This window comes from Amborella trichopoda, chromosome 10, assembly GCF_054954075.1.
Source record: "Amborella trichopoda isolate Santa Cruz 75 chromosome 10, AtrichopodaSantaCruz75HAP2 v2.0, whole genome shotgun sequence".
Lineage (NCBI taxonomy): Eukaryota > Viridiplantae > Streptophyta > Magnoliopsida > Amborellales > Amborellaceae > Amborella > Amborella trichopoda.
In genome coordinates this window covers 1,358,676-1,379,044 of record NC_142345.1, presented here as the reverse complement: position 1 = coordinate 1,379,044, position 20,369 = coordinate 1,358,676, and the positions used below count along the sequence as shown (strand labels likewise).

General features: G+C 32.4%; 1 protein-coding gene across 3 annotated transcripts; it reads right to left on the bottom strand.

Annotated features, from left to right (window-relative positions):
- Window positions 1-1,127: 1,127 nt before the first annotated feature.
- Window positions 1,128-17,876, bottom strand: BGLU40 (beta glucosidase 40). Of its 3 annotated transcripts, XM_088850347.1 has the most exons (13): window positions 17,577-17,876; window positions 15,534-15,600; window positions 14,203-14,261; window positions 14,002-14,077; window positions 13,312-13,383; window positions 10,887-10,974; window positions 10,222-10,477; window positions 7,497-7,612; window positions 6,223-6,446; window positions 5,544-5,575; window positions 4,331-4,433; window positions 3,202-3,310; window positions 1,128-1,358 (listed from the first exon to the last, which is right to left on the bottom strand). In XM_088850347.1, the coding sequence occupies exons 1-13, from the start codon at window positions 17,721-17,723 to the stop codon at window positions 1,190-1,192; spliced, it is 1,518 nt and encodes a 505-aa protein (XP_088706473.1). In that variant the 5' UTR covers window positions 17,724-17,876; the 3' UTR covers window positions 1,128-1,189. The 3 variants fall into 3 exon arrangements, with proteins under 3 accessions (XP_088706473.1, XP_088706474.1, XP_088706475.1); XM_088850348.1 differs by lacking the exon at window positions 13,312-13,383; XM_088850349.1 differs by lacking the exon at window positions 1,128-1,358 and having other exon boundaries at window positions 3,131-3,310.
- Window positions 17,877-20,369: the final 2,493 nt, after the last annotated feature.

Below are 20,369 nucleotides of genomic sequence, written 5' to 3'. Positions count from 1 at the left end.
TGTAGAGAATTCGTGTGTCTTATTTGGTCACAATATGGGAATGGTGGTTCTTCTATAGAGATAGGGAGGCAAAGCCTCGTGTACATAAAATGTAATTACCTCTTAGAGAATAGAGCTTCCTATAAAGAGAAACATTGATGGTGCCCAATGAAGACTCTTGCAGACCCCCTAACTTAGACTTTGTAGATAACTTCCCCTTTTTTTTTCAACTTTTGCTCCAAAACATTTTTTGTAACGAATACCCCTCCATTCAAAAAATCATATTTGCTTAGGCCAAAATTCCCTTATCCGTACAAGCTCATATCACATCCTCGTCATGAGGTGCACTCGGTTCGACACTTCCAACTGTTGGTCTGGCACTTCGGTCCGACATTGTACTCTTTGTCGGCATAGTGTGCTCGTGGTTAGGCACAAGGTGCCCTCAATCCTACAAATATTCAATGGCCGACTGTGATTTTAGCTCGGTCCGACACAAGGTGACATATGTCCAGCACTCTTTTACATTGGTCCAGCATATTTTTCATGTAGTCCAGCAGTGGTTTTATTGTACCGGTCTGATAGGTTTTTAATGCGGTTCGACAGTTAACCTTTGGTCATTACACATCCAACTGTGATGTGACGCGAGCTTGTACAGATAAGGGTATTTTGATCCAAATAAATATGACTTATTGAGTAAGGGGTATTTGCCAGAAAGTATGTTTTTGGGTTAAAAGTTACGATAAAAACGTTGGTTGGGGAGAGGTTGTCTAGAAAGTCTAAGTTGGGAGTATCTGCAATTTTCCCTATTCTTATTAACCATTAATCTTTTGGATAAAATTCAATATATAGAAACTCGGATTGGTCATAAGACAATGGATCTTCAAAAACATTGAAATAAGAATGCACAAATAAAGACGGGATACATCAAAATAATCATATAGAAAGAGAGATTGTATACGACGTGACTGATACTTTTCATATCGCAGAAGTCACAAGTACCTCTAGCCATCATCTGTGAATTTGGTTTGCTAGATTGTGTTATTTGTCAACAAAAAATTTAAGTAATATTTCCTCGGATTTGAGCACGAGTCAATAGTATACCCTAAGTTGCTTGATTTCATATATGAGTGTTAGAGGCGATTATAACCTTTTTGTACCAAAAATAAACGGTTTTATTATATACTTTTTCTAGATAAACATAATTGCATTCTCATTTTAAAAAGGTTTTGAACCATTGGACAGAGTCCTTTGGATATCGCTTGAGCTTGTCATTATAATCTATGAAGTAGAGGCCGAATCTCGAAGTAAATCCAGCCGCCCATTCCCAATTGTCCAAGAGAGACCACACAAAATATCCCTTCACGTTGCATCCATCCTCCCTGCAAAATTCGAATTGCCAAATTTTGAAAGCTTATGGAATTTCGAAGTATATTGGAAAGCAATTTCCATGTTCTACACAAAAATTAAAGGCTGTGGATTGTATAGAGCCGAGGCTCTAAACAATCAAAGTAAAGTGCACTTTTAAATAGTGTCGAGAAATGTGTTTTCAAAACTAGAAATCTTAATGATAGCTTTAAAACATATTTTCATCTCTAATTATAAAATTTATAGCTTCAAAAATAATGTAAATCGAGTATATCTATGAAAACTTGAAAATCTTTCAAAAAATGCATTTCAAGATGCACTATTTTCAAAACTTGAAATCTTTTTTTTTTTTTTTTGTCATATCCATACATAATATTTGGACATCAATAGTGAAATTTTTGAGATGCGCCCTAATTTGGTTGTTTAGAGCGTCACACTTATACAAACTTTTTCCAAACTTAAAAGGACAAGGTTTTTATGAGTCAGCGGAGTCACCTATTCAAATGAGTCCTCCATCTAAAATCTATTTTAGAGATAGATTTTAGATTCAAAATTTTGAGGAATGTAGAATCTCAGCAATGATAAATAGTCCTTTAGAAAAAGAAAATTAAAAACACAAAAATATTTTTTTTGACATAATTTTAACGCTATGGATTTCAAACTTGGAGCTATCATTTTCGAACATCTGTCTCCATGATCAATGTTACATGCCTCAGGGGATGCTATTGTAGAAGTGCGTCGCTGATGCACACACTACTTTTCCAAATTAGGAACGGGGGCCAACAAAAGCCATGAGATTTAAATTTGAGTGGGAAAAACGTATTAGATTTAAATGATAACAATTTAAAAGTTTGAGACTACAAAAAGTATTCGGTGGACCTTGCAGCTTTGTAAATGTCTTAACATTTTGTAAAATGCAATTTAAAATTTAAAATGATTGCCATATTTTTCTAGCATTATGCAACTCATATAATGACTTCATGGTTTAACGAATAGAAAAGGGCAAGTTTTCCATGCTTTCTCGACAACATAAAACTTATATGCTTCCCCTTATCCAACCGTCCATTCTGAATGGAGGGCAATCTCAATCACAATGTCAGGTTTTTACACTATTTTATTTTTAATTTTTTATCTATAAACTATTTTGACATCAAATTTTGGACGCCCAATCTTTTATTAAACTCATACTAGCAAAAAATATAAAAAACATATTTTCAATAAAATAAATGACCAAAATACCCCTGAAAATTTCAAGGGTTATTTTGGTCATTATATTTTATTGAAAAATTATTTTTAATATTTTTTATAGGTGCACCCCAATGAGAAGATGGCACATCCCAAATTTCATATTCATACAATTTGTATAAAAAACTAAAAATAAATACTTTGAGACGTCGGATCTAAGATCAAACGGTGAGTGGCTCTCTTGATCAAAATTGGACTGCTGGATGGTAGGGAAAGCATAAATCTTCTATGTTTTAAGGGAAGTATAGAAACCTTTCCCAATAGAAAATTGGCCAAAGTACACATTGATTACTCGTGACAAGGGTGATTCTGAAATTTATAATGGCCAAATTTTTAGCCCTAGGGATGGTAATAGGTCGGGTCTGGGTCGGGTGGGACCCAAACTCGAATAGTATTCTTGTCTTGGATTTGGACCAGGACCCGACCTTTCAGGTCTAAAATTTGAACCTATACCCGGACCTGAGGTCGGGTCTACCCATCAGGTCCTGAATCTGGTCGGGTCCATTGCCACCCTTATTTAGCCCTCGTTCATCCTAAACTAAAGGGGAAAAGTATGCAATTTTGCAATTCAAATTGAGAAATAATGTAATTTCACAATTCAATAAAACCTACCTTATGGAAGCCAACAAATTTGTGAGGTAGTCATTATGGTATTTGATCCTCTTCTCATCCTTCAACGCGTCCTTGATGGGAATTAGGGAGTTGTTTGGATCATCCATCCCTATAAACACACAAGATAAAAATAGTAATATATATTTTAAAGGGATTGTATAAAAATGAGACTATTTACTTTTGGTACAAAGAGGAGACAATTACTTATAACCATCCGTTGTGAAATATGATAGCCTAGGTGTGTTACAAAGTTTGAAAAAAATTATTTTGAATTTTGAGCTTGGTCAATGCAATACATGTAGCCACCCAATTTCACATTTTACTGATCAAGATTAATTATGACTACCTTTTACTAAATATGAGTGTATACTTTTTGCATTTTAAAATGACAGTGTTCATGGCCTACTTGTAATTGAATGGAGCTATGCAACTGGAACACATATATCTAATGTTTTGAGCATGTGCCGAGTCATAAATGACAGAAACTCGTGTTTGACACTTTAAAAAACATGAAAAATTTATATTTAAAATGTTTATTTAAGTTTTATGGTGAAACATTTTAATGTATCCTAGAATTCTACCTCCTACTTCTGTTAAATGATGTACATACGTATCCTACCTGAAAATCAACTTTAAAGTTGCCATTTCTAACATGCATTGACACTTATATCCATATCCTTGGACATAGAAACATACACAAAACAAATCATTATGACAGTCACAATGGTGTAAATTTAACCTCTTATTATTTGAGGGCTAATGATTTAAATGTTTTACTTATGTGCTTATTAGAACTTTGAAGGAATTTATCAATCACCCACAATAACTAACTCCTTTTACTTAATAGATATTACACAATCATTTAACAAATCATGCATGAATCACATAGCATGGACTATAATGGACCAATATCAACCATTCCTTATTCTCACCCAAAACAAAACATAAAAAAAAGAAAAAATAATGGGGGAAAGCTCATTCTCAATAATCCAAAACAAGCAAGAAGGCCAAAAAAGGGACTTATTTGCCAAGTACACAACCATCCAAACCATCAAGACCCAAATCATATGAACTTTAGAAAAAGTAAAGACTCTAATATAATTGAGAGAAATAATGAGAGGATAATTACCATTTTCTGTGATAATGACCACTGGATTCCCATACTTTTGCTTTATATAATTCATTAAGCTTCTAATTCCATGAGGCACGATATACAACCATATGGATGATGCCTGCAAATCCATATCAAATACCCTCAAATTAGAGTATGACTATTTCTCCAAAATCACAATAATAATGTCAACAATTAGCAGGGTGTTTGTCTAATCTAACGAGTCAGCCGACACATCTATAGATGCATCCCTGCTCCAAAATCTATCTTAGAGATGGACTTTTTATCCGAGTTCTTAGATGTCATTAATCTCAATCATGATAATCACAAATCTAACCAAAAAATTTGACATCTCAAAATGGCATTTTTTAAAAAATTATTTTGCACCATTCATTTTAACTTTCGACGGAGTGCCATTTTTGTTGCAAATGGACCCCAATGGACATTTGATCATCGGGGACGCAAATCAACAATTGTCCCCTGACGCATCAAGTACGTCCCCTTTTCTATTATCACTATTAGCTTCATTATTATTACCGTCGTCATCATCATCATCATCATCATCCAAAGGACGAATAGGAGTAGCAATAATAATATGAAAGGCTTGGTCTAAGGGAGCAAATGCACATTTTGTTCCTTTTGAGAGTAGAATTTACATATGCTTTCCAAGGTAAATGACCTTAAGCTCTTGTATACAATGAGACCATTTACTTTTTGGTAAAGAGATGTCACAATTATTTATATCCATTCGATGTGAAATTTGATAGCTTAGGTTTGTGACAAAGTTCAAAAAAATTCTTTTGAACTTTCAACATGGTCAATGAAATAAATGCAGTCAACCAAGTTCACATCCAATGGTCAAAATTAACTGTGACCACCTTATATCAAAGATAAATGATCTACTTTCCCTTAAATAACCATACTAGTTTTTAAGTACTAATCATTATGATCCAACCATTTAAACAATTTCTTTGCAATCGACAGTGCGATTCTTTTCATGCGGTTCTAAGGTGCTTATCGAACATTTTTTTTTCTTTTTTTTAAGGTTAGTAGCCAAGTTAGGCAAGTCATATCACCAAATTTGGGGTCTTCAAAGTACTAGCTAGGGTTTTGATTTCGCTCTCACATTTTGCTCTTCAATCATGGAAGCATATAATATTTTTACATTACCAATTATTTTATGTAATGAATAATATTCATTGAAGTAACGAGGTTTGAGCTGGAATCATACCTTGTCTCCAATGGGTTTACCATTTCTAAAAGCTGTAAATGCATCAAAGGAAATAGTGAGTAACAGATACACATAAAACATAAGCCAAAAACGAAGAAGTTCGAAATATTTAAAGGCAAAATAACAACAGTAATGCCACTGCCCCAAGGATTATTGGAACTAAAAATTGAAATTGCTAAAGCCATCAAATTTGATGAGGCTTTGGTGTGGCTGAGGTTGTCTGTGACAACAACTAAAATTTAGGGGTAAAAACACTGGAAATCCGTCATGTCCACAACTCCACTTCTATGATCATGGATCTGGTAAAAATGAATTTTAAGCCCTAAAAAGTAGTTTGTATTGGACCATCAATTTTAAGTCTTTATACATACACACTAGATCTGCACCATTTTTTTGAGCTTTAATTTCCATAGTTAGGGCATAAATGGATCTGCAAGTCACCAAAAGGTGCTTTGGGTCCTCAATCCATCTTCAAAATGGTTATTTCAGGTGTTGCCTCATACGAAGTACGCTCCGATCAAATTTTACATATGACCTTTAAACCCATTCATAATTTTGCAAAAAAAAAAAATCATAATTTCCAAAATAAATCCAAATTAAAATTATCAAAATCAGTCTAAATTAATCCAATTTATTGAATTTTAACGAAGCAATTGAAATCCAGATAAATGAGACTTACGTAGGGTGAGAGCCCCAGAGTCTGATAGGGAATCATTGAGAAGGTCACCAATAATGTTAGAGGTCTTTTTCTGGGCATAATAAGTTGTGTAGTGATTGATGCCCACAAAGTCCAAGGAGCCCTTAATCAAAGCAGATTGGGCTTTGCTGAATTGTGGCAAACGGCTTCCAACCCGGGTTTTCATTGAGCTCGGATAGTCCCCGAAAAACAAAGGGTCCATGAACCTGCATTTTGTTCATCGAAATTTGTTGTCACTATAGTGAAAATCAGCACAGCACGTATACACACACACATGCACGTATAGAGCTAGAGATTCAACCTAAAAATGGGGAGATATAGAAGTGGCATGATGTTTTTTGTCGAAAACAATGTTTTAGAAATCGTGAGCCAGGCTTGGACTTAGCAGGGTATCAGATCTGGATGACTAACCCTTAAATCGGGATCGAGAAGAATCTGACATCTCCATAACCTCATTTTGAGAAGTATGGTGGTTGGACTTCAGGCCGGCCTCTAACTCCGGCTTAAGACCGTGGCACGCCCGAGTCTTGACATGAGCTTTTAAAGTCTTGAGCCAGTATCTAGAAAATCGCTTGGCCAATATTAGCCTATCCAGATTTTGACCGACCGAATCAAGTGCCAAGCGATTCAGGGCCAAAATACCCTAGAATCGCCCAATTCTCTAGGTTTTAAATAAGTTCTTAATTTTACTTTTTATCATGATCTCTTTTTTTTTTTTTGGTACACAAGACTTTTATCTCTCTCTCATGACTTTTTCACTCTCTCTCTCTCATATGTAAATAAGCATGTGTGTGCACAAACTCACAAACGAAGGTACCTTAATCAATCACTTGTATTTCTATGCTTCTTTCTCTCTCTATATATTTATTATTGTACTTTTAGAGTTATTTTATTTATTTAAACGAAAGTAATAGTTAAAAAATAAATTACCACATTCAATCTTTCTCAAAAATTAAAATTATATTCTAAATTATTATTTAATAAATGGGACTGTATAATATGAGATTATTTATTTTTACACAAGGAAGTCCCAATCACAATATGGAATTGAATAGATGAAAGTGTGTCACAACAATCGAAAAATTTTATTTTGGACTTCGTGCCCAAACAGTGACACATCTTCAACCATCTAATATCAAATCTAACGGCCAATGACAATTGTAACCTCTTTGTATCGAAAGTAAATGGTCTCATTTTATATATTTTCAGAAGAATTTCAGGGAAAAATGCAAATATCATATGGGCAAGTTAATTACCATCCGAATTGGAAATCTTGAGCTCTTTGAGTTGCCGCGATGTCCACTGCGGAATTAGACATTGGTTCATACCACATCACATCAAATGAGATTCCAATAGACCCTTGTTGCTTTGCCTGTCTTAATGCAAAGGGAGAATAGAAAGGGTAAATTTGTCAAAATATGTTGGAGAGGAATTGCTTTACCATTTATCAATGTTTTTTATTTAATTTCAAAATTTTTATCAACAGGCACATGATTATGAGTTGGAATAAAAATTAAAGGGAAAATTTCTCCTTACACCCTATTTTAAAAAATCATTTTTCAAAAGAGATAAGGTTTTAAAATCTTTGTGACGGCATATGACTTCAAATTATTGTATCTTCCAACTTTTAGAACCCAAACAAGCTCCTTTTGACCACACACACCTCTTTCTATTTATGTCCCTTCTGTCTAAATATCTCTCCCTTCTATCTAAACATCTTTCTTTCTCTCTCTCTCTCAAACCAGCAAGAGAGAAGTTTAAGAAAGACACATTATAGAAAAACATTTAAATTGAAGGAATAGATATTTAAATTAAAGAGACCCAAATAAAAAAAAATGTGTCATTTAACATTATGTTTGGATCAAGAATCTGTTGTCAAATGGACTTATTTGGGTCAAGGGAGTTAGAAGATACAATAGTTTGAATCTTTATTCCACTAGAAAAGTTTTGAATATTTGGGTCTCTTGAGAAATAGTTTTTCAAAACAGGATATATGAAAAAAAATTGCCAAAATTAAACATTTAATATTTTAGGTATATTATTATAAAATCTCAAATAGAAACGAGAACAAGTAAAGTGGAAGAGGATATGAAGGCAAGGAAATATTCTATTTATAGCATTCAAAAAATAGAGAAAATTAAAGAAATAGTTAGAAGTTGGAACTCTGTTGGGCAAATATCCTTCTTCACAAAAAAAATTTATCTGAAATTTTGGGATCCACTTTGTAAACACCGAATCATTACTTAAAAAAACTAAGAGAGAAAATATTCGAGTTCCTAGATCTGTCCTAGAAAAAAAAAAGTTGGACGGTCTGTGTGCAGCTCTAGGTTTTGACTTTTTTCGTATTGATGTGAATGTTGTTGCCTTGCTTTTTTTTTCAGGTTGAGCGCTTGGTTAGGTAAACCACATACCAAATTCAGGGTCCTATGGATACAGTAAATTTGATCAGAGAAAATAGTAACTTTTGTTCCCTCGAACACATTAAGTATAGCTAAAAATTTACCCATTTTGGATATGAAACTGAATTTCGAATCTTACCCGAACCCCTATATGAATCCAAGATATGGATCCAACAGGTCAGATCTAGATCCAAAGAGTAGTTCAGAGCGAATTCATATATAGGTGGATCCGATCCAGTTTCCTATGTTATATAGTATTATTTTATATTGCTTTATATATAAAAGAATATATAAAAATAATTTTTTGGATCCGATCGGGTCTAATCTGAATCCCTTGTATACTGTTTGGATTCAGATCTAGATCTGAATATTTTGGATCCGGATCCCATGTATTTTTTTTAGATCCAAATCTAGATCCTAATGGGAAAAACTAGTTGTGAATCTTTTTATTTTCACAACCATAATGATCAAGGTAGAGATGATAGATTTGAGGAGTTTCATATCCAAATCCAAATCAAAACTCACCAAAAATTGCAGTTCTGGCGTCGAAAAAACCTCAAATCCATCATCTCGACCTTGATCATTATGGTTGTGAAAAAAAAAGATTCACGACCTAAAAGTAGTGTATATTGTAACACATTATCTAGACCGTCCATTTTAAGTTTTTCATATTCGATGTTGGAAATTGATTTTAGAGCCATAATAGAGATTTTCGAGGGCCAAAGTGCTTCCAAAAGAGGATTTGAGGTGAGGATTTACTTTGTTTTAAAAAAAACCTAAACTTACAGAAACTGAATCTTCTAAATTTTGACAAAAAAATTATTTCAGCACCATTTTTCAACAATCATTAAAATGCCCTTAAAAGAGAAACAAGTAAATAAGAAACCCGAGTGCATGCAGTCCCCTTCTTACAAAGTTCACAAACACCACAACCCATCTAATGTAAACCAAAGTACAAAGCGTTCACAAACACCACAACCCATCTAACGTAAGCCAAATGATATTATACTTCATTCCATGGGAGTATAATGTCCATTTACTCCCTCAGGTATAATTAATTTTAAAACCCCAAATTATGGGGATGTAGCCCCTTCAATCCATAGATTAATCTTAATAAATAAATATACCTAATTGCACTCTCTATACTTGAAAGAAATGATATTTCGAAATTGAATAGAGACCATCCAATTTTTAGATGATTTAAGATTTAGAATAATCAAATTTCAATTTTTCTTTTTTTTTTTTTTTGAAAATAATCATATAGTACTTCTTAGAATTTTAGATTGAAACTGTCTCAAGTGTTTTGACAAATTGGAGGAATGAATGTGTCATTTCTATATACAAGGCTCGAGGAACATTTCCCCAAAGTTTGCTTTATCAATGGGGAATCGCCAAAGTTTGCTTTATCAATGGGGAATCCCCAAAGTTTGCTTTATCAATGGGGATTTCACATTAGGTGACTAGGGCTTGCTCAATGGCAAACTCCCAACCGCCCGATATCACATCAGATGGCTCTTGTTTTATTCTTAGCAAAGGCAAACGATCTTATTGTATAATTTGACCAAAAAGGGAAAAGATTTACCTTGTATTTTGTTCTATATATGTCAACAACTGCAGCATGTGAGAGAAGAACATTATGCCCAACAATGTAGGGTTCTGTGGCCGAATTTCCGGATCTACAAAAGAGGTGAAGGAGAACAGAGCATCTTCCTGGAGCTTGTAGACCTACATCATAGCCCTGAATGGCAAAGGTGTGTGGTTCATTGAAAGTGATCCAGTGCTTCACCCTATCGCCGAAAAATTGAAAGCATGTTTCGGCATAATTTGCGAAATCCGCTCTGTTTGAGAAGAAAATAACAACAATCACACACTAAACATGTTCCACAAGCACTTTGAATGGCAGGTTATTTCAACAAGCAGCAATAACAATGAATATATTTTTATGGAAAAGTCTATTATGCTGAAAGTTTGGCATCAAACAGTATGCTTCGACTCCTCAACCACCTGATACCAACAACGGATGGTCGAGATGTGCCGTTCCTCAGCTTAATGTCCGTAAAAATTCTGAATAACTTTGAGCTGAGGGACTTCTCAACCATCACCTGTAGGAAAAGGATACTTCAGGAGCTGGTATCATACTTTTTGAAAGCCAAATGCAGTTGTAGCATAGAAACACTGAAATCTTTTCACATATTATTGTTATCATTTGTTGTTGAAATTGAAAGATAAAAAAATGGAATATATTACATGATTGTTGAGTTGAGCCATCCAATGTATTTGTCTTCGAGGGCTTGAGGGAGGTCCCAATGATACAAGGTGACATAGGGTTCAATGCCTGCAAAATTTTCTTTACTAATGTTAGAGGTGATTGCAATGTTGAAATTAAGAGAGAGAGAAATTCTTTCTACTTAAAGACCATTTAAAACTGTTAGATATAATCGCAACGTTCAAATTGAGAGAGAGAGAGAGATTCTTTCTACTAATCTTAAAGACCAAAGATATTTTTCACTACAAGATATCTAGGGGTGTAAATGGACCCAAACCTGACCCGGGTCTAGGTATGGGTCCAATAATTGGACCCTGTGGGTTGGGTCCGGGTCCAAATATTGGACCTGAACACTATTTGGGTCCAAGTCCGGGTCCATGTAGATCCGACTCAAATAGTATTATTATATAAATAATATTTGGAAAATGGTTCGATGGCGCTACAGCATTATCAAATTAAGTAAGGCACACCTCGTAACTCATCAAAAATTGCTAGTCAAGTGTTGAAAAACTTTTAAATCGATCATTTCAACCTGAACATTATGATTGTGCAAAAAAATTAGGATTTTAAATTCTAAAAATAGTACAAATTCTAACAAATCATTTAGGACCATCCATTTCGCTCTAAAAATAAGTGTTTACATATCCATAAGATCTGAACCAGTTTTTTAGTTTCAACTTTTATTGTTAGTGCTGGAGGTTAAGGTTTGAACCGTCATGAGGATTTCCGATGCCGAAAGTGCATTCTTGATAAGGATATGAGGTGATGCTTTATTTTATATTCATAAAGCCCAGGTTCTATGGAAACATCATCCATAATATTTACTATATAATATTTTAATAACATTTAAATAAAGGGATTGTCACAAAGAAACTATTTAATGGTTTTGTTAGGCTACTGGTTTATACCCTTAAAGCCCTCAACCTTTTTGGACACTTAAATACATTTGAATTGTAATACAAAATTTTTCAAGTAGGGGCATTTTTTGTTATTTAGAAAGGTAGAATGAATATTTTTATAAAAAAATAGTGGCATTCTATTAGTAGTTAAAAAAAAATTAGTATATCTTGTGAGTGATGTCACGCACCATGTCGGTGATGTCATTGTCTATTATTGTTAATAAAAGATTTTTTTTCTATTAAGAATTTCCGGTTTACTCTTGACTAATTACTTAAAATACCCTTAAACAAAAAGTTACTATACTATAGGACAAGGGTATTTAAGTGTTTAAAAATATTCAGGATTTTCACAGTATACACTACTCAGTGGTGTAGCCTAACAAAACTCTTTATCTTTTGTATATTGAAATCACAATCATTATTGTCCCTTAATTTTTAAAATGGGCGGTTATAAGAGTATCATTGACTAGACACAAAGTTCAAAAAAAAAAAAAAATTATGATTTTGTGACTCACTCCAAGCCATCCAATTTGACATCTAATGAATGAAAATGATTGTGATTTCATATACAAAAGATTAATAGTCTCCTGATAGAAAATTCCTTAAATAAATATAATTATATATTTTAGTTACAATATTTATATATATATATATATATATATATATATATATATATATATATATATATATATATATATATATATATATATATATATAGGAAAAGTCTTTCCAACACCTATAGGTGAAAATGAATAGTGATTTCGCCTACCTTCATCACCAATCAAATTTCATCGTGCGGTCACGATTGTCCGGTAGTGTTTTATTTTTTATTTTTTTTCTACAAATCAAAATTACCTGAAATTTGGAGGGTAGTACATCTTACTGGGGCGCATCTAATAAAAATACAAAAAAAAATTATCCGCAAAAACAAATTGATCAAAATACCCCCGAAAATTTTGGGGGGTATTTTGGTCATTCTTTTCATGTAACATATATTTTTTTATATTTTTCGAAGATTCCCCTATTTTTTATGGAAACATATTCCAAATTTCAAGACAATCGTGACCGCGCGATGAACTTTGGATAGTGATCGGGGTAGGACAAATCACTGTTCATTTTCACCTATAGGCGTTGTGTAGTGTTTTCTGCACATACACACACACACACACACACACACATATATATATATATATATATATATATATATATATATATATATATATATATATATATATATATATATATATATATTCTTTTCTTTTTGGGTCCGGTCCGAGTCCAATCAGGCCCAAGTCTAGGTCTGACTAGATATGAGTGTGGGTCCAAAACCGATAAATGTTTTCGAGTCCGGGTCCAGCCGAGATGTTTCATAACATGACCAAAGATTTTCACGAGTAATCAAATTGAGAGAGAGAGAGAGAGAGGGATTTTCTCTAATAAAGTTAAAGATGAAAGATATTTTTCACAACAAGAGATCAAATTGAGAGCGACAGAGAGATTGGTGTACCTTTGGCTAAGAGTGCATCAATGAGTTTATTGTAGTGATCGATTCCTGCCTGATTTATATAGCCACTACCATCTACAAACACCATATAAATTAATTCGGCAAATTATTAACAAAGAAACGCAGGCCATACAGCTCATTTTTTTTTTTTGGTCCGATTCGTTAAGTACAAATCACATTTTTTCTTCATTCTAGTTGGTCGGGTACTTCAAGTTCTGGATCCAGCAAAAAACAAGTAGTCGAGTCAGGACTTCTAGTGCCAGACTGCCTTTTTTTTTCTTTTCTTTTTTTTTATTGTCATCACTCGAGCCATTTTTTCATCATTCAAGGTGGTTTGGTACTTCAAGTACCACAACAAATTTAAAAAATAATAATAATAAATAAAAATGGAGGATTCAATCCAGTTCTTCAAGTTCCAGACAGAAATATAGAAGAAAAAAATCTTCAAGTTCTAGACAGAAATATAGAAGAAAAAAATCTTACATGCCATTTGGAAGTTAAAATACCAAATAGGGGTTATTTTGGGGGGAACATAAAATATGGAAAAAATAAATAAATATATATATATATATATATATATATATATATATATATATATATATATATATATATGTATATATATATATATAAAGAGATCTATAAGTTAATTTCCCAAGCAAAAATTGGATTATTTGACCAGTAAATGAAACTTACTTGGATATATGCGTGACCATGCAATTGAGAAACGATATGCATCCATTCCCATGTCCACCATTAATTGGATGTCTTCCTATAAAAACAAATAATAGTTAATATTATAATTTTGTTTATGGACACAAAATAAGATTTTATTTCTTAGACCACATACTAAAAAATTCAAAATTACAAATAAAAATTGAGAGCTGATGGACTTACATTAAATCTGTGGTATTGATCCACTGCGACATCGCCGTTACTGAAATCCAGCACCTTACCTAATGATATATGAGATTTTTGTAAGGGAATTTATTAACTAATTTCATAATATACTAGGTGGAATATAATTTCCTAATTTTCTTGCACATAAATTCATAGAAATTATATTCGAAAAAGGGAAAGTATCAACAAAATTGTCAAAGCACCTCAAAAATTCTATTAATGGTTACACAAGCCCAATGACCTAAATAATATATCTAATTATTTCGGGTTCTGAATCTGGGAAATGTTTTCATTAAATAATATCATTCCAACTTTGCAAACCGAAATAAAGAAGGAAGGGTATTTACATCTTTTAGCATAGTGCTTAAGTGAGGTCAAATTACCAACTTGTTTTTCTTTAAGATTATGAATGTGGAATAAGATTTTTCAATTCAAGAAACATGCTCAAGGTTTAATAACCAGAACAAGTGGGGTTATATAATTCATTTGGCTCAAAAATTAATCTAAGTGGAACAAATGACTAGAACACCCTTAATTGCTTTGGATTACACACTCATAATAATTTAGGGTTCTTCAACAAAATTCTTGATGAGTTGCTTAAATAAAGGAACTTTAAAAGTCACCTATGGTAAAATTGTTTACTTAACATGATCCTTCAATTTAGAACAAAGTTTATATAAAGTGCGAACCTTATACCGTTGAAGTAAGGTGCCCGGAAAAGGTTGTTTCGAAGCTAAAGAAACTTGAATTTGATCATCTCGATATTGAGATGTATGAATATAAAGAAAAAAAAAGATTTCAAATAATGAAGGTAATGCATCTTGTGATGCTTTATCTAGACCATCCATTTTTTGAGTTTTGCAATTATTCGTAGATCTGCTCAATCTTACTATTTTTTGAGCTTTAAATTTCATAATTATCGCTAACGAAAGATTTTTGTGCCATCGCAAAGCTTTCCAACATAACAATTGTGTCTTTCACCATAATTTTGAAGCACGTCTTATTTTAATTATTTAAAGTTGATGCTTTATACAAACCTCACGCTTCTTTATTTTTTTAGGTACTTTGACCTACGTATATAAAAATAACCATTTATTTTTACTACATAGAGGTCACAATCATCCTTATATATCAAGTTTCAAATTGAATGGTTGTGAATCTGTCTTTAACTAGATTCAAAGTTCAAGAAAAAAAAATTTTGAACTTTGTGATATACCTCAAACCATCCAATTGAATCTCTAATGGCTAGAAGTAATTGTAACCTCTAAATAGTCTCAAAGTATACGATCCTTTTTAATACTATATTGGCTTCAAACAAATTGCATTACCAAAAGAATGAGCAAAAGTATCCCAAACCGTTGGTCCTCTTCCATCCACTTTCACAGCTCCTTCATACTGAAAAGCGACAAGACAAAAGAATAATAACATGTGCTCAAAAAACTAAAACTTGTTACTATTGTTCCTGCTTATATTTCAACGTTTAATGAAAATTAAATGGAAATAAAACAAATTCAACTCCCGAACGACCTCTCATCAAATAGTTCTGAAACGTTAAATGAAGTAAAAAATTCAGTATTCTTATAATTATCTTCTGAACTTTATCCCAACTATTTGGAGTCGACTAGAATTCATAAAAATACACTGTAAAGTTTTATACCGGTTGCCAACCTAACACGGCCCCCCTCCTTTATCTTGGCTTAGGACCGGCATGATTTGCTATGGCGGAATTTGAAAATATAATACTCTTAACATTTTAAATTACTTAAAAAGTTACTAATCTAAACATCACATTGATCTAATAATTTTCTTTTCGACTCGAGGAGATATCCAAAGCAAGAGAACCGTGAATAATAAAAAAAAAGTTACTTTCTGTCACAAAAAAAAGAAAAGATGAAAGAATCGTGATACTTGTTTCATGCCATGTTCAATGTTCGACCATATATAGTGGAGACGAGCGATTTTTCAGCCCATATCCATTATACACGGCTCAAGAAGTCATATTGTGTATGGACGACGAGATGATATTTACCATACTATTGGCATGCTACAAATATCGCATAAGAAACCCGGATTAGCATCTCACTAGATAAACAATTAAGCCCAAATATATTCTACTCCCTGGAGAGTAGAATGTTCATTTACCCCTCGGATAAAATCCCCCATAGAATTAATCTATGGCTTCAAATTTTGGGGACGTATTCTCTTCAATTCATAGATTAATCTCAATAAAAATTTTATAATTGTTCACTCTATGCACGTGAAAAAAATATTATCTCTAGATTGAATAGATACCACCCAATTTTTAAATGGTGAGATAGTGAGATTTGTAAAACCCAAATTTCAATTTTTTTTGTAAGAATAATTATCCAATAATTATTAGGTGGCTTCCAACATTTCAGAAAGACAAAAAAAAAAAAAAAAATTACACATATATCCATTATTTTAAACGCAATTACAATTTCATATAGAATTTTTACTTATTACATTCAAAATTTTGGATATTACTTGTACAGCGTTCTTAGAAGCCCCAAAAAACTTTTCCAAAACTACCCTATTTTTAGATCTTTAGGATCCGAAAAACAATATATATATATTTGGAACTTTAGGGTCCAAAATTGCGCTATTTTCGAATCTTTAGGATCCGAAATAAACAAAATTCAAACCTTGAAAGTCCCAAAAAAAAAGAAAAATCGAACTCCGAAACTATAGATTTTTTATTTTGTAATTTTTGGATTTTAAAAATCTGAAAATGAAAAATTTTAGGAGTTTGAAAAAAAAAAAAAAAAAAAAAAAAACTCAATTATGTTAAGTTCATGCAAAACTAAATTCCGATCTTGAAAATCTAAAAAGGGCAATTTGGTCATTTTTAAAAAATTAACAAAATGTTGCAAAAATGGATATAAAATGGGTAAAGTAGTAATAACGGAGAAATTTTAGGTAAAATTATAATAATATTTACAATAATAAATATAAGTGTAATTTTCAAAAAATAAAATCCTCCCAATTGTGTTTTTTTGACTAAGGGAGTAGAAGTAATCAATGTTGGAGGAAACATAGTACACATATTAAAAAAAAATTGAAAAGTAGCCACAATAATTTGTACTGTGCTTCTGCAGGCCTACCAATGTGTGTGTGGTTGGGGTGGAGAGAGAGAGGGAGAGTTCGGACGAAGAAACGGTCCCATAACAAACAATTGAGACAAAGAAGATCTGAAGAGCGAGAAAGTTGATTGCAGAAGATAGAGAAGAGAGGAGAGAGAGAAGAGAGAGGAGAGATAAGAGAGGAGAGAGAAGAGTGAGGAGAGATAAGAGAGGAGAGAGGAGAGAGTGAGGAGAGAGTGAAGAGAGAGAGAGAAGAGAGAAGAGAGAGACCTGGTAAGCTGAAGAAGCAGTCCCAAAAACAAAACCAGTGGGGAAACTCGCCCTCTTCAATCCGATGGAATCAGCAGTTGCAGAGTAGCAGCTCTGAATCAAAAAGACAAGCACAAGAAGAGAGAGAAAGGCCCCTCCAAATCTCATCTTCTTACACAGAACAAATCAATCAATGGAAATAAGAGAGGAAAACAATTAGGAGAGAGACACCCAAATGAACAAAACTAAGAGAGAGAAACCCAAATTCACAAAACTAAGAGAGAGAAATCCAGATGGTATGAACGCCTTGCGCGCATTCATATATATATTGCCAACAATCGTTGTGGAGTTAAAATAGGAATATGTTTTATAACATCACTCTTATTTATATCCGTAATCAATGGGGATGAACTATTTCTATTTAAAGGTTGCAAAAAATCTAATTTTACTTTTTGGGTTTTTTGAAATAGACTTGTGTATTTAATATTTTACACTAAATTTCTGCTTTTACTCTAAATTCAATTTCTTTTATATACCAGATTAAGCTTAAATTTAGATGTTCATATTTATCACTATAAAAAAATATAATAATTCAATAATTTCAAAGTTAAAATAGATCTATATTGTAATATGTATTTTGATTTTTTTATTTTTTATACGTGTGATAGTCAGAAGATACACGTATCAAATTTTAGCTTAATCGAAAGTATAATAAAATTCAATATATATATATATATATATATATATATATATATATATATATATATATATATATATATATATATATATATATATATATATATGCTCTCAAAAGTGGGATTTGCATATAAAACATCAAATGTAGGAGACTATATTTAGATTTTTAAAATAGAATGTGATTTAATTTGTAAATTCCCCTAAAAGATTTTTTTTTGTTTTACTTGTTCTTCTAAAACGAGATAGAAAATATAGTTACACCGTCTAGATATTAGAGTGGGAAACGGATTTGTTGAGAATTGAGAGAGACCAAATACCTTTCTATTTAATATTCATGAAAGTGACCTTTGGAGTTGCAACCTAGGTTAAGGAATATGATTTAATTTAATACAAGGAAAAAGTTTATATAAGGAAGGAACTTTATAATGTAGAGCTATGATGCACCTCAAAAATCCATTGGAAAAGGTAGTTTGTATGACCATGAAAAATAAAAAGATTTTAAGTCTTAGAAATAGTGCATTTTACAACATATTATCTACACCGCCCATTTTTAAGATTTTCATATGTTTATAGATCTACTTAATTTTAACCATTTTTGAAATTTAAAATTTTATAATTAGATATAAATATAGATTTTGAGATAATTCTAATAACATTTTACATCAAAATTATATACCATGATAAAATTTGAATATGCACCTTACCTCAAAAGCCACTCCGGATACATATGTATGTCAACTGCATCCTTAATACAAAGAACTATGATTTAATGGATCCAACTGCTTTCATCAAAGGAAGATAATTATGTGAGCCCAACGGCAATCTAGGCTGGACGGCTCAGATTGTATAAAAAGAGGTAATCTCAAATGGCGAACATATTTGCCGTATCAAAATTTAGATTTTTCATATCATTACTCTTTTTGGAAAAAAAAAAAACAAGGTGTTTTACTAACATACAAATCTAGTCATTCTGTCACTTTTTTTTTCTTCAATATCGGCTGTCTAACTCGTAGGCTCATGTAATCATTTTCCTGATTTAGTCTTAGAAAGGTTCAAATTTTGGTTGTTCTGATTGAATCAATTGGACCATTTTTTAAAAAAAAGGAATTAAAAATAATTATTTAATGTTATAAAATACATGATAGAAACTAAAAGGAGATGTCGAACTGTATTAGACAATCTAATCCATCTAAATTGATTGATCCGACAAGCCAAAATTGATCCAACTTTTGCTGTACGCTACACCAATCGTGGACCACGATATGATTTTTAGGAGAGGGAGGGAATATAAGATGAGTGTGCATAGCACGCTTGTGCAGGATCAATGTACAACTCCCTTAGGCAATAGAGCAACTTTGAGAGAATTTTTTCTGTCTGAAATGTTGGACTCTAAATATAACAAGATGGTTTTCTTTCAAGAGAAAAAAAAAGAAAAAAAGAAAAGATTTTGAGTTCTATAATACCTCGATCTTTTTTTTTTGAGTAAATGATCCTATGAGACCCTCCCATGCTCATATGATAACTTTTCTAGATATATGCGCTAAATTTAATAATGATCCTTTAGCGTTCTACATACATAAGTGTTCATGAATTTAGGGAATTAGGCTATCTTCATTAGCCTCACAATAAGTTATTACATAAATCCATGACCTCCAACCATATTGTCTACAATCTCCAACGTGGTTTTAACTCCTTTTTATTATTTTTATTTTTATTTTGGGTAATTCAATAGGGAAGACAGACCCCGACTCGTTTTTTCAAATAGATTAAAGAATTAGAGATTTTGAAAGTGCCACAACGTGGTAACCAAGTAGAGGGGTGCTACCACCATGACACAACCCCTTTCCTAGGTTTGGACTCTTTTCGGCACCAATTAATGAAATTTAGAGAGTGTCATTCAATGATACACCGACTGATTTGTCTAGGCCCTACGGCAAGTTGTTGTTTGTTGTTGTTGCCTTTAACACCCCAATCTTGCCCTCTTAAAATTAGATAGTTCCTATTCAATCTTGGGACATTATTTTTTTAACAGTGTAAATCAAATTTATTTAAGTTTGGTTATTAAGTTTTTAGAGGTTACAGCTCTAGAACATAAGGTCGAAAATGCATTCTTCTGAT